This window comes from Sciurus vulgaris (genome assembly GCF_902686455.1).
Source record: "Sciurus vulgaris genome assembly, chromosome: 2".
NCBI classification, from domain to species: domain Eukaryota; kingdom Metazoa; phylum Chordata; class Mammalia; order Rodentia; family Sciuridae; genus Sciurus; species Sciurus vulgaris.
In genome coordinates this window covers 133,034,129-133,050,682 of record NC_136462.1, presented here as the reverse complement: position 1 = coordinate 133,050,682, position 16,554 = coordinate 133,034,129, and the positions used below count along the sequence as shown (strand labels likewise).

The 16,554-nt window shown below is 49.8% G+C and overlaps 2 protein-coding genes across 6 annotated transcripts in view; one reads left to right on the top strand and one right to left on the bottom strand.

Moving 5' to 3' along the window:
• The window catches only part of ENTREP2 (endosomal transmembrane epsin interactor 2), a 490,869-nt gene extending 482,259 nt beyond the window's left edge, over positions 1 to 8,610 (top strand). Inside the window, 2 exon segments of the mRNA XM_079122168.1 lie at positions 2,162 to 2,389; positions 4,986 to 8,610. Of these exon segments, the coding sequence (XP_078978294.1) occupies positions 2,162 to 2,389; positions 4,986 to 5,302 (545 nt within the window). The 3' untranslated portion in view covers positions 5,303 to 8,610.
• Positions 8,611 to 9,910: 1,300 nt separating this feature from the next.
• APBA2 (amyloid beta precursor protein binding family A member 2) overlaps positions 9,911 to 16,554 on the bottom strand; it is a 273,902-nt gene continuing 267,258 nt past the window's right edge. For all 5 annotated transcript variants that reach the window (XM_079122129.1, XM_079122131.1, XM_079122130.1 and 2 more), the window contains 2 exons: positions 14,121 to 14,261; positions 9,911 to 11,325 (listed from right to left, as the gene is read on the bottom strand). In XM_079122129.1, the coding sequence (XP_078978255.1) occupies positions 11,254 to 11,325; positions 14,121 to 14,261 (213 nt within the window). In that variant the 3' untranslated portion in view covers positions 9,911 to 11,253. The remainder of the gene's footprint in view (positions 11,326 to 14,120; positions 14,262 to 16,554) is intronic.

Genomic DNA, 16,554 nt, shown 5'->3' with positions numbered 1-16,554 from the left:
ATGTGATCTACTCATCTTTGAGCACTTGCTCAATTATGTCCTGGAATAAATTCCTGGAAGTGAAATTGCTGAGTCCAAGGGAATATGTATCTTAGATTTTAATATATTGGCTAAATTGCATTCTGGAAAGGTCATATTACTAGTTTACACACCCACCAACAGCATATGAGGCCTCAGGACATGGTCACTCCTGATGACCATCGTCACTCTTCCAGGTGAAAGACTCACACACAATTTCTAGGTTTATAACCTTTTATGCTTATTACCCATGCATAGGTCTGATTTTGATTGATATTTTTCTCTTGTAGTGCTTTTATTTTTGAGATTTTTTTTTGGAGATTTATAAGAAAAAAAATTTGTCCCTATCTGTGACAGTTGTACCTCCTCAGTTTCTGCTTCACGAAACCCTGTTAACAACATCTCATCCTATATGCAAGTTTACAGGGTTTTGATTGTTTTCAAGTTTTTCCTTCAGGGTTTCTGCCATGTTACAAAGCCTCCACTTCAAGGCTGTAGATTTGTTTTCATGTTTCCTTTTACTATTTTTGTAGTATCTTTAAAATGAAAGGATTAATCTTCCTGAAGGTATTTTTTTTTTATACAGTGTGTGGGGTACTATTTATATTTTTCTATTTTCCCAAAAGGACCACTACTTGTCCCCAACCATTTATCTAGAGGGCAACAGTGGTTAAGCAAGAATATTCTAGAATCTTCCAGCCAACTCCACATCTTATGACTGTACGACCGACTTCTTGACTTCCATCTCTAAGTCCATGTCTTTCTATGGTGTTGCCTCATACGTGGGCAGTGAGGACTAAGCAGGAGATGGTCCCAAAAGCTCCAGCAAGGGGCAAGGTCATAGACAATGGGAGAACATGGAGCATGCAGAAACAGAGGCCTCCCACAGGCCCCATCCAGGACCTACAGAAAAGGGTGGAAGGAACAGACTTCCCCAAAACCTCTTTGGAGGAGTCTAGGCTGTTGTGACACAAACCACGTGTTTTTAAGCACGCTGCACACCTTGTAGTATGTACCCCAATGCTGAGAGGGAGCCTTGAAGGCAGCTGGTAATTCAAGAAGAATGTAGAGTTGGGCATGGTGGTGCATAGCTGTAATCCCAGAGGCTCAGAAAGTAGAGGACGTTCAAAGCCAGCCTCAGCCACTAAGCGAGGCCTTAAGCACCTCAGTGAAACCCTGTCTCAAAATAAAAAAAAAAAAAAAAGGTCTGGGAATATGGCTCAGTGTTTAAATGCCCCAGTGCCCCCGCCCCCCAAAGAGGTAGATCAGCTCTGCTCCGGCTTTCATGTTCATGAGGGTCCCTGGGGGGTCTTGTGAACACAGACTCTGATCTGCCCCTGGATGCCAGCCTTGGAGTGGTAAGAGGCAGGAGTCCAGACCTAAATGACATTTCTCATCCAGAATAGCCATTCTTAGTTTAAAGGGCATTCACTTTTGAAGGAGGGCCTATTCTCACCTGGATGGCCAAGCTCATCTCTGCAGTCTCTGATTCTGTCTGGCTACAAGTTTGAATTTCTTTCTTATTTTTGTTTGTTAGTTTTTTGTTTGTTTTGTTTTGTGCTGGGGATGGAACCCAAGGCCTCACACATGCTAGGCAAGTACCCTACCACTGAGCTGAACCCCCTGCTCCTAGTTTGCAGGTTCGACTTATTCCCAGGTAAGGTTGATGCTGCTGGTCCAGGGCTTTCTTTGAGAACTAAGGTTGTGTGAGTTGGGTTTATCCTGCCTGTATGACTCAGGGGCTGCATTCCAGGCCCCAAGTTGGACACCCTATCTGGAGTGGGCAGATTCTCAGGCCCCCAGGGCCTGGCTGGGATATCAGGTCTCCCTCAGAATTCTCATTTCCACAGACCCTGCTCATCAAGCATCCTTACGAAACAAGTATCTGATCTCTGACCTCTAGTCTCTTGTGGGGTGTAGAGGACGTGAGTACCTCCCATCTCCTTCCTGGAATGCTCCTTGAAAGGTCATCTGGTAACCCCAAACTTTCAACATCAGATGGCAGCATATGACAACCTGGTTCAATGTTTCCATGCTTCTAAGATTTCGGAGTTTATTTAGGTTTGGGGCTTAAAGGGAAGATACTGTCCCTATCAAGGTGGTCCTGATTGCTTGCCTTAATGCTGTGCTCATTCTCTTGCAGTGCCAGCTAGCAGCGCCAGCCTGCCAACATCAGAGGGAGCAACCTCACTGGGTCCGAGCCACCCATCCCCCGATGACACTGCAGGCACCTCACCACCCCTGCCACCTACCCCAGAGCCTCACCACATGTCTCTGGAGGCTACAGGTGTGAGCATGCAGGCACAGCCAAGTCCCGGGCGTGTGGCCCGCTCTGCCAGTGACCCTACATCCTGTGCATCCAGTGAGGCAGGTATGGCTGGCTGAGCCCCTCTGTGTTCCCAAGTTGTGTCTTGGAATGACGGGAGCCCAGCAGCAGTCATCCTACTCTGGGGTTAGCTATGAGTGCTGCCCACATGCTCCAGAGTCCAGGAAGGGCCAAGTTCAGGCTAGGACAGGTAACCACAAGTGAAGTCTGAGGGTAAGTTGCATGTCCTCTGTCTGGAGTCTGGGGCAGACCCAAGTTTGTTCTCAGCAGCACTTTATGGCCCCCTTGGTAGTCTTCCATGTTCATCTGGAGTGTGCATGGAATCCTGTTTGACTGTGTGAGTGGGCACCAGCCTGGGCTGTAAGACTGTAAGACACTGTCCCTGTGTTCAGCCACCCTGGAATTTGCATTACACACAAGCTCCCTCAGAAGTCTCATGTTTCCTGACTTGGAAGAACCCATGCCCATCCTTATTGCTATGAAGGGCTGCATAATTTTTACCAGTAAAGATTGGTGTGCCTTTTGACTATGGTTCCATCAAAATTGGGAAATTTTCAAAAGTGAATGTGAAAGAACCTGAAGAAGTCCCAGTGTGACTGCACCTGTCTTGTCCAGTGAACCCTCAAATAGCCTAGAGTCCAGCCAGCCAGGGAAGAATGAAGTCCTGAAAAGGAACCAGGAATCCACAACAGTGAACTGCCTGGAAGCATCCTCCTGGTTGAGCCTTATTTTGCACCTGTAGACTTTTGAATTGGGTTCCCTCCGTTGCTCTTTACGCTTCCCTCCCCATTGTAGTTGCTGGCTTGCATAGAGAAAGCTCCATCTGAATTTCCTGAAAAAGTCCAGAACAGCTAGTTCATTCAGAGTTTCTCAGCTTCCCTCTGCCCTGTGAGGGCCAACACCTGAGCCTCCATGTCCACAGTCACTCACTAAGGTTTGGGGGACAATCCCATGCACTTGAAGGGACTCAGGAGTGTGTTCTGTGGCCCTCTGCTGGCTTCCTTTGGCCTGTTCCCCCTCAGTGAAATTAAAGCTCTGCAAATCGTGACATTCACGGGTGGGGTTGAGAGAAAATGTGATCACCATTTCTTTTCTGCATCCCACACACCAGCCTATTGCTTCTGGTTCATCTTGGCCAGATATGACGTCTTCTATTCCACAGGATGAAGGCTTGTGCTTTGTGGATTCAGTGGAAATTCCAATGAAGGGTTCTAGGCTCCTATTAGGCCAGTTGTAGGTTCCAGGTGGGACTGGACACCACCAGAGCCTCAGTGGGCCTGCTGAGATGCAGGGCTGCTCCCCTTTCATCTGTGGACTGGTTTGTTTCTGCTTCTCTGGCATCTAAAATATATGTGTTAGCTATAGGCAGGCTGTGACAGTTTTATCAATAATTCCTTTTTCCCTTTCATGTGTTAACTGAATTCTCTTCTGGTTAAGATGCCTCTTCACACTCTGCCTCGTGCAGCCAGGACCTTGAAACAAGACTGTCTCGGGCTGCTCTGGGGACAGGTGAGGTGCTTCTTTCCTAAAACATTTGACATCTACCTGCTGTGAAATGTGTGTGTGACTTAGTTGTATTGGGTCCTTAGTTGCATTGCCTCAAATTCAGTTTCTCTCAATGTCACCCAGGAATGTGTTTTCATCTCTTTCATCTCTCTCTCTCTCTCTCTCTCTCTCTCTCTCTCTCTCTCTCTCTCTCTCTCTCTCTCTCTCTCTTCTCTCTCTCTCTCTCTCTCTCTCTCTCTCTCTCTCTCTCTCTCTTTCTGTGCAGCTGTATTGGGGCTATGAATAATTTAACATGCATATGACTGCTTATATCACTTTATTCATGATATTATTAGGGAGTTGATTTGGAGGATTTTTATACTTTCTCATTTTAATAATTCCTGGGCTTGCTCATTGTCACCCAAAAGACCCCAGAACAGGCCATCCAGAATGTGTCTACTTGGAATGATGTAGAGAGCCATTGGTCTAGTTGGGCCTTGTTGTGGTTCTCCATGAGTGGATCTCAGCTGACTGCCTGGACCTGACTTTGTCTGAGATGCCAACTGACCCATGCTTATTCTATGGATGATGCAGAGTGGTCAGCAGTTAGCCCTCTTGGGGGTGGATCCACTTCTCCAGCCCCTGACCTGGAGGGCAGTCAGGGAAGGACCCTGGGTGGTGACTGCTCTCCGTGACTGGCAGGGTGGAGGGGGTCTCGTGCCCCTCTGCTACTCCCCAGCTCTGATTTTAAGGTAGACTCTGTGTCTAGGTGCCACAGTTCTGGCACAGCAAGTGATCTGACCCAGAGGGAAAGGTCATGGAGCTGGGGAAGGCTGAGAAGGGCATTGGCTTAGCAATTCTGGCTGGGAGGCAAAGCCTAGCACCTGCCCTTCGTCTCCCTGGCTTACCTTGCATTCTGGCCCCCATCCCTAGTCCCTCAACTCTGGGAGGATGCAGCTCTCAAGGTTAACACCAGCTTAACCTTGGGCTGAGAGTACAGAGTGGGACACAGGAAGCAGGGGCATGCTTAGGTTCCAGTTCAGAAACAAGCGTGTCCTCAGCATGATTTCTCTTGCTTTCTAAAGAACTCACAGATGCCTTTTGTTGGTTTTGTTTCTGGTTGTTTTCAAATTGCATCTTTTCCCTTGATTTTTAGTTTCCACATCTCGCTCAGTCATGGCTACCTATCAGCACCAGCTCTCACCCTCCAGGGATCCAGGGACCTGGAAAACTGACCAACAGACAAAGCCAGAGACCTTACAGATGGTCTCAAAAGTACGGCCACACTCTTTAGTGGACAGCAAGGCCTATGCAGACACCAGGGTTTTGGTGGCTAAGTTTTTGGAACACTCACACTGTGCCCTCCCTCCAGAGGTGCGGCATGTGGTGGGCACCATCCGCTCCACAGTGACCTCTGAGGAGCACCCGGTGGAGGAGGCCGTCTTCGGTGCTGGAGTCCTGGACCAGCTATGAAGCAACCAGAAGTCAGGAGGCGGACACTGATGGGGGCCTGGCATCAAGCACAGCCTTTTCTTGCCAGAGATACCATACTTGACTGAGAGAGGCCTTCAGCCCAGCTTGGGAGAGGACAAATTGAGAACACCCAGGAGTATTGGGGTGCTCTAGGGGGCAACTGTTATTCTGTCTCTCGAGGTGGCTGATCTAGGATCTTCTTGGGAACTGCATTTGCTACCTATTCCAGGACTTTGGAATGATGATTCTCGTGTCCTTAGTTTCATCAGGCATGTAACACCTTGCACTGACCAGCATTACATGAATGCGAATACAGTGAAAGGTAACCCTCATGTCACTTAGAGACACTACATATCCTCCAAGTCAGGGCCATGAAAGCAGGATTCTCCTCCATTCCCAAGATGGTTTAGTATTAAGTGGATAGAGGATGTTGTCAAGTAATGGGACAATTTTCCCATGTGGTCTGTATCTCTCTTTAATGAAACTTTTATCCTATTATGACCTGTTATTTTCTTTTAAAGGAAATAAGTAACTTCAGCAGAGATGGTACCCTGAGCCCAACTCTTTGGTCACAGGGCTACAGAGCTATTGTGCAAACAAATACATAGTGACAGGGTTCACGGTGGCCCTGCCACCCCTGGGAAGTAGGAAGGTATTGCAAAGGCTTTAAGGAACCCACCATCTGCTTGTCTTCTGGGCCTTTCAGCTAGGCCTCTGCCTGTGGGCTGCCATCCCTACTTTCTCCCTTGGCTCTCCATGGTCTCTTGTCCTTAAACCAGAGAAGACAAATAACAATAATCACCTTCCCCTTGTATCTAAGCTCACCTGACTGACCCAGATGGGGCACAGGGGCCCTTTCTCATATGTGTATACCTCCTGCTAAGGCAGGACTCTCATGACCCAGAGCTGTCCCTCCCCCAGCCAGGTGGCAGCAGGCACATCTGCATTAGAGAATATGCATTGTGAATCACTTATTTCCATGAGAGCTCCCACTGTGCTGTTTGTACAGAAGCAGGCAAGCCCAGCTTGGGTCCAGCTCGATTGCCTTGGCCAACTTGGGCACCTTTGACTTTATTGCCCCACTTCTGCCACTTGTTTTCTGACATTAGTGCAGTCACTTCCCAGCAATGGCCCTACAGCAACACTATCCACAAGAACTTTCTGTTGCACAGAAAACACCTGGACCTGGACCATACAAAACAGTAGTCATTAGCACATGGGGTTGTGGAGTCTCCCCCAGCTGTGGCCAGTGGTCCCTGCTTAGGGCAAAAACCTTACCTCTGTGCAAGGATGCAGGGGATGAGCCAGAGGGCACCTACCACTGCTCAGTGCCTGGCTAGGGAGCTTGTGAAGCTCCTCCTATTCTCCATGGCCTGTGCCTGTCCTTGGGCCCCCCTCAACATCTCTCATTCCTTGCCCCCCACCCCTTAGTCCCTATCCCCAGTGTGCTGGGGGCACTTCTTTGTGTTTGGAAGTAGAGCAGTGGGTAGATGGAGGGGGGGTGTAGCTCAAGTATGGTATAGGAACCCCCCAGCCAGGGTCAGCTACTGATTGCTTGACTGCTTTACCAATGTCCTTGGCTGCTGCCTCCCTGAAGTTACAGAGCTCAAAATACATAAATCAGGCCTTTTGACGCAATCTTCCTTTTCCACAAGAGACATACTAGAGATGAATTTATGAGCACTTTATTCAGACTATGAAATGGGAAATCTTCTCTAATTTCTCTCAAGTGAGGACTTTTGAAGTCCTCAAAAGCAAGTCCCTTTGCAGGTAAAGTTAATTGATGGTTTTTCAGAATGGCTTCCCCTGAGCCCATGGGCACAGTGAAGTATTTACATCCTGATATCTTAGCCCAGGAATAACAGTATTTTCATTGTCCCTGAAGTGAGCCAGAGTACAGCCAGCTGCAGGGGGACTGCCTGTTTGCAGGGCAGACAGTAGGGAGTTGAGGGTCTATATAGCAGTGTCCCTGAGCCATGCCACTGGCTGGGATAAACCATGCAGACCTCAGACCTGGCTACCGTCCGACTGAGGTCCAGACCATGTCCCACAACACTGACTTAAGCTCCGGAGTATTTTTATAGCATAGCCAAGGGACAAATCACCCTGGAGCTCTGTGTCCTTCACTTTGCCTCTCTGCAGCAGGGCCTTGTCATCTGTCATTTAGGGCTCCTGCCTCAGGTGGTGTCTCCCCTCATGTATAGGCTGACGCTGCAGCCCTAAAACCTTCAGTCCCAGACATTGTCCAGAAAATGCCACCTACACACCCACTCATGCTTAGTTCTGTATTTGCTGTCACAGAACTCTAATCTTGTGGATGAAGAAACTGTATCCAACTGGATGCCACTTTGGCCTCATGGAAAGATTGTTAGAGGGGATAGACCCTCCTTGGCCCATCCTCTCTGGACTAGGTTGACCCACATGAGCACTGGGAAAGCCAGAGCTCCAGGCTTCCAGGAATGATCCCCAGAAGGCACAGGGGCTGGTAAGAGCCATTTGAAAATGGCTGGCAACTTCAGCTCTGGGCCCATTGACCCCGACTCAGCAACATCCTGGTGTTAGGAGTTCTAGCAGCAGGCCCTCAAGCCTCCAGGCAGCCTGTGGGCTCCCAGCCAACAGAAAAGCTGGTTTCCTGCCCCTTGCTGTGCATCCTTCCCTCCTGGAAGCTTATCCTCTCCTGTTTCCTGTTTTGCTATCTGGAACAGTCCTGAATGGCTGTTTAAGAGGTTACTTTCCCCACTCTAGTATGGCCGGGTCCTAGACAGGAACCCAAAGGAGACTGGCAGCTACTAGGACACAACCTTTAATCCTGGCCTGGGGGTGTGAGGATGATGAGGCAGGCAAACTTTGGACCCCCAACTCTGTGGCTAACAAGGGGGGGGGGCATCAGTCCCAAGGACTCAAGGTCTCCTTCAGCTGGAGACAACTACATAAATTAAACACTTACAATGAACCATGATGTAATAGAAAGCTTATTTCAGATGGATGTTCCTTTTCTTTCCACTCTGCTGTATCAACTCACAGACGCTACTAAGGCAGAATTTATAGAAAATTGTTTTCAAGCCACCAGAGACCTGTTTGTACAACTCAAAAGGTTGTATTTATTTAATGTACCTCAAGGTGTTTTAATAATGATCCGTGTTTTAATAAAAAGTATTTCTGGCCTCTGTGTCTCTGAGGTCTAATTGGTACAGAGATAGGCTGAGGGCTGTGTGCACCATTGGCCAAGAGCAGGGTCTGGAGGGCTTGGGGTGGGCTCCCTGACAGCTGCTGGGGAGTGGAAGGCACCCAGAGCAGTCCATCTGTGCTTCCCCAGAGCCCCCAGAGAGTTTGACCTGCAGGAGCTCTCACAGCTGCACTCCATGGATGCAACACCTGAGAGCTTCTGGGAGGAATACAGGCCCGTGGCTCAAAGTTTTTTTTCTTCTTCTTCTTTTTTTTTTTTTTTTCTTGGAATGTTTATCATTTTGGTGGGAGTCATGCCCCCATGTCATTTGCTAGTCATCATCTTCCTCTCAGGAGCCCATCACATGCCTTGTTCTGGGCATTACAGAAATGTTCCTTGGGCTTCCTGAGCTGAAATCCCTCTCCTGCTTCTCCTCAGGTGATGATGGATCTTTTCATTCCCCAAGAATGGCACTATCCCTGGCTACCATTTTTTTTTCCCCTTGGCACAGAGCTTTCAACTCTTCAGCGACCCTTCCTAATAGAGTTACCTGCTCAACATTTTACTCTGACTTTACTATGCATCTTTCCTAAAAAAAGGCTTAGAGCTAGAGTTTACTTTAGAGACTGTTTCTTGTGTGCCCTGATGGCCAAGGAGGAGCTTAAGTGGGAGATTAGCTCACACCCCTCAGGTGGCCTGGTAGAACAAGTGCTTGTTCTCCCCCAGAACCCCAGGCCACGAAGGTGCTCGGTGAGTAGCTTACATCAGCAAAGTATGCACTGCTGTGAGCAGGCCAGAGGGAAGGGGTCCTGCTTGCCATGGTTTCTAGGCTAGTAGATCTGGAATCTCCTCCCTGGGCTTTCTGATGAAAGCCCAAATTCACCCCATGGCCTCCCCATGCCAGATGACACCAGGACCATACCATAGAGAAAAGTATGTGATAGGAGAACTGCCTAAGACTGTTATACTCTAGACAGGCTGCAAAGGACTCCACAGGTATAAAGAGGGGACTGGGAGTGGTGCTTCAACTTTCTGTTTCATGCCCAGTCACACACGTGTGTGCAAACACATGTATGTGTACCTCTCCTGTAGGTGAGTAATATTTAAATCTAGAGAAACCCAAGTGTCCTTTTCTCTCTTACTCAATGAGTGCATAGTCTGCAGCCATGTCGCTTACCTGGGGTAGGTGGGTAGGGAACCCAGAGCAGGCCTGGTGACTTGCCACCTTGCTGACACCTTTAGGTGCTACAGGATTTGGCCCACCTGACAGCTGATGACCTTGGCATCCATCCTCTGACCTCATGGGAAAGAGCTCCCAAGGCCCCAGACTGGGGAGGGATGCTGTCACCACATGGCAGATTTGTATGGCCACTCACAGGAGTAAGAATCAGAAGCCAGTTGGACACACACTGCTCAGTGAACACACCAGCCACACAAAGAGCTTCCATCATGACTTCAGGTTTATTAGTGAGATGCGCGAAGTCTTCCTAAGGTCAGCTGCATGCAACACACAGGTTACTCCTCAAATACAGTAATCCTAAAGCTTTAGTTACTGCGTGGTAAGGCTTCTTAAGTCACAGTGTATTCTTCAAGGCCTGGGCCAAAAAAAGAGACTTCCAGACAAAATGACGTCAGTTAACATTGATCTCTAATGAACCAAACCGGACAATGTGTTCCTTCATCTACACACACTCCAATACTGCTCATGGTGGGGGTGCCTCGCTTGCCACGTAATTAGCGCTCACGGCTGGTTGCCTCAGGAAGGGCAGAGGTGGAGTTTTCTGGTGGGTTTTGATTGTTGGAGAAGAGCGTGTGTGGATGTTTGTGTGTGTAGATAGATTTTAAATAGGGGACAGATGCCTGTGCTGCTGTCCTTGTCCCTGGCAGGATGGTGACATGTTCCCACCCAGTGGGGAGCCCTGCTGTGGAGAAGCATTCAAGAGGGTGGATGCCCAGGTAAATTCACAGAGACTCAGTGACTCAGAACAGGGGAGGACAGGAGAAGGAGGAGTGGTCACTAGACATGGGAAACCCCTAAACTTCTGAAGAACAGTTTGCCCAAATAAAAGTCCAAATGGTAACATTTTCTAAATAAATATGGAGTTTTGATGTTGTGACCATCATCCTTTATTTAACTCAGGAACATCTCCTTTCTGGATAAATACTTACAATCAATCACATGTTCCCACACTTTCAGTGCAAGTCACATCCTGGGAGCCGGGCTGCCCACGTTCCTGTGGAAGCAGCAGCAGAGTCAGCTGTGTGGGCTCTTCAGGGCTCCCATGGCATCCCAGATGTCCCAGCAAGGGGGCAGGAGAGGGCTGCCTGTCACACCTTGCAGGTGGTGCTGTGTCCCTCAGAAGCCTCCCTCCATGGCTGCATGGGTGGGCACCCATGTTTGTGTTCTACAATTTCAGGGAAGAAAGACACACTCTCTATACCACACAGAGGTACCCATGAACACCCCTGCCAGTCACAATGAGAAAACAGTTCAAAATGTGGCAAAATACTTGAATGTTTTACAAAGGTTTGTTCCTGCAACTCTCCTTTGATTAAAAAAAAAAAAAAAATGTACCCCTTTTGGCAAACAAAACAAAACAAAACAAAAACAAAAACAAAAAAGTCAAACAAAAACCACTGGGAGGTAAGGGCACACCCTTCAGGGGCCAGTGTTCTTGGCTGGGCTGTGGGGTCAGGGGACAGGGCTTTGTCCTGGCTTCCTGCTTTTCTGGGTCCAGGCGGGCCTGCCTGGTGACCCTGGCTCCATGGCAAAGGCTGGGTAGGCCTAGATGTACAGCGGGGTCTCCTGGCCTGTGAGGAGCCTGAACATGGCGGCAGGCATGGTCTTCATGTGAATCTGTCAACAGAGACAGGAGAATGAGCTGCTCACCCACGTCCCAAACTTGCTTCCCTCAGTGCAGTCAAGTGAAATCGAACAATAGATGTGAAAATCCCCCAAGAGCCTTCTGTTTAGAGCGCCAGTGTCTTGGAGTGGAGGAAGAAGAGTGTGCTGTGCATAGGGATCTGGGTTCCCCATCCCTGTCTTCAGCTAGTTTTATGGGCGGTCAAATGCTAGTTTTCCTTTCCGCTCACGTTGACATCAGGAGGGTGCAACACTGAACTTTGAATGGTGTCTGTAGTTCACCTACTCAGCTGAGGGCAGGCTGGGGCTTCCCAGGAACTTCAAGGTGTACACTGTGCTTCAGTAAGGAGAAGACCAAGAGAGGGAAGACGCACAAAACCTGCTGGGCTGGTGTTCTGGAGAGCTGGGGACAGCTCGCTGAGGGGCAGGGTGCCCTTAGACCTCCATCCTTTCAGAATCTTTTAGCAAATAACCCTCAGTGCCTGATGCCCCCTCCTGGACTCCAAACAGGATGGGCATACAAGTAAGGTGTGAGGCTGCTCTCCAGGGATACCAATCCCATAATCCTTGAGGGCACAGGAGGAAAACACCAGGTCCTTGGATGCAAGGAGATGGTGAGCTCTGTTTATGCCTTTTCCACTCAGCTCACTGCTCCAGTCTTGTCCAGCCCAGCACAGTGCTGGGCTCTGACCTGGGGGTCGCCTTGCCCACTGCCTCTATGGGTGGGTCTTGTTTCTCAAAGATCTGGCTGGCATGGGTGCTGGTGGCCTCTGCCCATGCCTAGTGCCCAGGGAGAGGCTTCCAAGGGGCGGCAGCTTGCTCCCTCCCAGGTCTGGCCTTCCTCAGGCAAATAGGCGTGGGCCCTGGTCTGACCAATGAAAACAGGTAAAATTTGCAGATACAATTTTCTCACCCTTGCTCCTTCAACATTTTTTGATCCAATCAGATTTTGACTCCTCCATCACTCCAGGAAGGCTTTTTCCATCAGAAGATTCATTCTGGGTAATTCTTTGACCCACCCCAAAGGCTCATCGAAAATGTCAAGTCTTGTTTATCAGTGACTAATTTTCCAAACCTGCTCAGGCATGATGGAAAACCCAGGCAGGCACTTTAATCTCCCAGCTCGGCCAGCAGGTCTGAGGCCCCGTGGGGCTGACAGGACTCCAGCACCCTCACAGCCTGCTCTCCTGCCTCTCTGAAAATCAATCTAGCTTGGGTCTGAGGAGTGGGACTCATTTCTCACGGCTCCCAGCCCAGCTCCTCCTCTGGATTGATTTCTCTGTGGGTGTGAGGCTGATTGCTCCCACGTGGGCAGCTATTTCCGAGCGCCTACTTAGGAAAATTGGATTTTCCTTTCTTGGAAGCCATTTGTAAAAGGAAGTTAATGGCAGCTCTGCAGCCTCTCTCTTTCTTCTTAAAGTCAGCCATCACCACCACCAACCCAGAGGAAAATGTTCCTCCTCTCCCAGCCCTAACGGTTTCACAAATACTGAGTGTCCTAATGTGGTCCAGGAGATGGGATCTGAGGAGTGATCTGGAAATAGCACACCTCCCCGCCCACACTGCAAAATGACATCCAGGCCCTCGGCCCCACATGGCCACCTGAGGAGCACTACAGACCAGTGGCCAGACCCTCAGTGTGCAACTGAACTCTGCCTGGGTGCTCTCCCCACTTACGTCTCCAGGTCTCCTCGGCCACATCCTCTGGGCAGTCACCCATGCCTCTCCCAGAGATTGTCACGTGATTGGTGACTGCCTTCACAGGCCCACTCACACTCCCATACTCACACATACAGACACCCAAACTCACAGAGACCCGCATAAAAACACACCCACACACACCCCCTCACAGACACACTAACACCCATACCCACACTCATATACACACGTTCATACACACCCATTCATATACATTCACATACACATTGTCACACTCACATTCACACACCCACACTTACACACTCACCCACAATCATGCACACCCCTGTACCACACCCACAATGGGAAGGCCTGCTTCCTACGTGCTATGGTATCTCCCACGCTGGTCACCTGCGAGTCACACAGAGATGTTGCTCACTTGGAAGCCTCTTGAGGACAGCTGTGCCCCACCCCCCGTACCCCTGACCATCCTCCTGGTGCCATGGAAAAGACACCAGAAAGAACTGGACTAGGGAAATGTTGCAAGTCGGCAGGAAGGAAAGGGCACTGAGCAGCCTCGTTCTGAGAAGGCAGACAGCAGGCAAGGGGCAAACCCAATGCCACAGTGATCAGAGCCTCATGCACTGGAGGGCTGCCCCTGCAGAGAACAGGGATTCCAAACTGCATGTAAAGGATTCAGTTCCAGAAACCATGCAAAGGAGCTCTGCATAGCAGTCTTTGCCCTCCTGTCTGTTGAGAGACATTCAGCTGCTTCATTTAAGCCAGAAGGGATGGCCAAGCACTGCCTGCCACTCTGCTCATCCTTGTCACAGGCCCTGGAAGGGGGAAGACAGTTTGGCCTGCTCAACTGATGCCCAATGACCACTGGGCAAGAGGTGGCTCTCAGAGGTCAAGGTGGGGAGCACACATGAGCCAGCAGACAGAGGTATGTCCAAGGTCCCAGTAGGGTCACCTTGTCCCAAGAAGGGTAGATTTCCTTGGGTGGGGACCAGTGGCTTTCCCAAGCATGTCATGTATCCCCATGGGGTTAGATGTTGGTAATGGAGGAAGTATGGGCCAAGACGCCCCTAGACTCTGGTTCTGGCGCAAGAAAATGACAAGGGGTGGCGGGGAGATGGGCATAGTCTTACCTCTCCGACAGAGTTGGACAGAGCTTGGACTATCTTCTCATGGGCTGTGGCCACCACACTCTGCCCATTGATCTCAATGATGCGGTGGCCAACACGGACGCCACCTCGCTCAGCGATGCCCCCTCTCATGAGGCTGCAGATCTGAGTAGACATGGTTGGGTCAGCATACACATTCCCACCACATCCCCAGGGGCTCCATCATGTCCCCAAAGATGGGAAAAGATAAATGACTCATTCAGAGAGAATAGCCTTACTTGGTGAATACATCTACATGCAATTCCCTGACTCACGAAGGGATGTTTATGATTTGGAATATGTTGAGAGAGAGAGAGAGAGAGAGAGAGAGAGAGAGTCAAAGCTGTGGTGTGAGTGGGGGACCAACCAGGTCTTCAATTCTCCCAAGGTGGAATCTGTGACCTTTACTCCTGGTGCTGGCAGAGGGTGGAGGGCCAGTGATGTGCACGTTGGCACAGGTTCCAGATGATTCTTTGCCAGCTGTACCCTAGCCATCTTTCAGGGGAAGGAAATCCCATTCCCACCTCCTGAGGAGGATGGAGGTGATAAACTCACAGGCTGATAAATGGAGTTTGGGAAACTGACAGTGAAGGCTGTACGTTCGTCTTCATTAAAAATCCAGGCATTACAAAGGTGAGCATTCACGGAGACACCAGAGGGAGAACAGCCCCTGGAGGGGCTCACATGGAGAAGGGAGGGTTGGAGGGAAGAAGGGGCTACACCCCAAAGCATGCTTGGGCCCTGCAGAATCCACAGAAGGCATGGGAATGAAGGTGCCACAGCAGGAGGAGAGGTTGAAGTCCTGGGACCGGAGCCCCATTCAGCTGTGGCTAGAGTAGCAGGGAGGTGGGGTGGGGAGCAGAAAGGGTGCTCAGGTGCTCAGCCTCCCTCCACTGCCAGCTGCTTCCTGGGACCAGGGATGTTAATCCACTGCTATCCTACGAGGGCAGACAGGCAGCAGCCTCCCCGTGTCCTGAGAGCAGCCACTCTACACACACTTGGTAGTCTCTCTTGTCACACCCCTGCCCATGTCCCAACCCCAGACACCTCAGCCAGAATGAGGGAAGCCCCTTCTATCAACCTGGCAGCAGGAGCCACACAGGGACAGTACCCAGCCCCGTGCTCAGCACTGTCTTAGCATCACTGCACAGGGCTGTGTGACGTTAGCTGTGTTTGCAGATAAGGAAGGTGGGGCCCAGAGGCATGTGCTAGAGAGCCAAGCAGGCACAACCTGTCCTGGTCTGCCTTGGGACCCACACGACATCATCTGAAAGCCTCAATGAATTCATCAAAGCTTTCTGTCTTTTGATTTCTTCTATCTGGAAACCCTAACAGCCCAGCTATCATCTCATGGGTGTTTTTATGACTTTTTACAGGTTCTCATATTTAAAAGGCAGGAAACCATGATCCAGGGCCAAGTAAGGTGCTTCTGGTCAGCACCCTAAAAGGTCGAGGTTCAGCTGCCCATAGGAGATGCTGGTGTAGGTCATGGGAGATCTCAGGCAGGAAGGCTAGGGCTTTTCAATCCATGGAAAGCTTTTACCTTATGACTGTCCTTAGTGCCCTGAAGTGAATGCACTCCCCACTTGCCTCAGAGACTTGGGGAAGACCCTACCTGTGTGAGCACCGGCTGGTGTGGTCTTCCTCATCCAATTTCTGGTCTGAGCACCTCCACCAGACTACCCTTGCCCCTCTCCCTCAGCACCTGGAAATGCATCTCTTTAAGGCTGATATAGGCTTAAAATTCCACTGCCCACAGGCTGGCCCTAGCAGCCCCCATATACCTCCTGTCTGCCATTTATTTTATGAGTTTTGCCTGGTCAGCAACACAGGTCTTTCCAAAGTGAGCTCATGTGTGAGGATCCTGGAATATTCCTGCAGCCTATCCCTCCCAGCACTCTGAATTCCTCCATTTCTGGAAGGAAACATTCTGTACTGGCTGGAGACACAGGTACAGACTGATGCTGCAGTCTGAGGCCACTGTCACCCAGCCACCTGGACTCCTGTGGCAGAGACTGATTATGACCCAGGGAACCCAGGCACTTGGGTCAGATGGGGGATCCTCCAGGGAATAAGTGTATGGGTAGAATAAGAGGGGGTGCTGTGTCTGTGGCCATGGTTGTCTAGAAAAATGGAGCACGGTTCTGTCTAATGAAACCTTCGCTCATCCGATTGTCCACAAACTCTACACAAGCATCAAGGAATAACTTTTATTCTTTTTTTCCCCAAATGACTTAAAGAGTATTTTGTGTTCAAAGTAACTAGTTCTTTGAAGATCCAGAAGAATGTGATTCAGGATAACCTGTTGCACTCTTCTGGCCTGGCCAGAAGCTAAGGCACTCCTTAGAAAGTGCTATTTGGACTAAGTCTCTGGTGGTGGCTGTCTACCTAATCCTGGAGATCTGAGAAAAGAAAACCA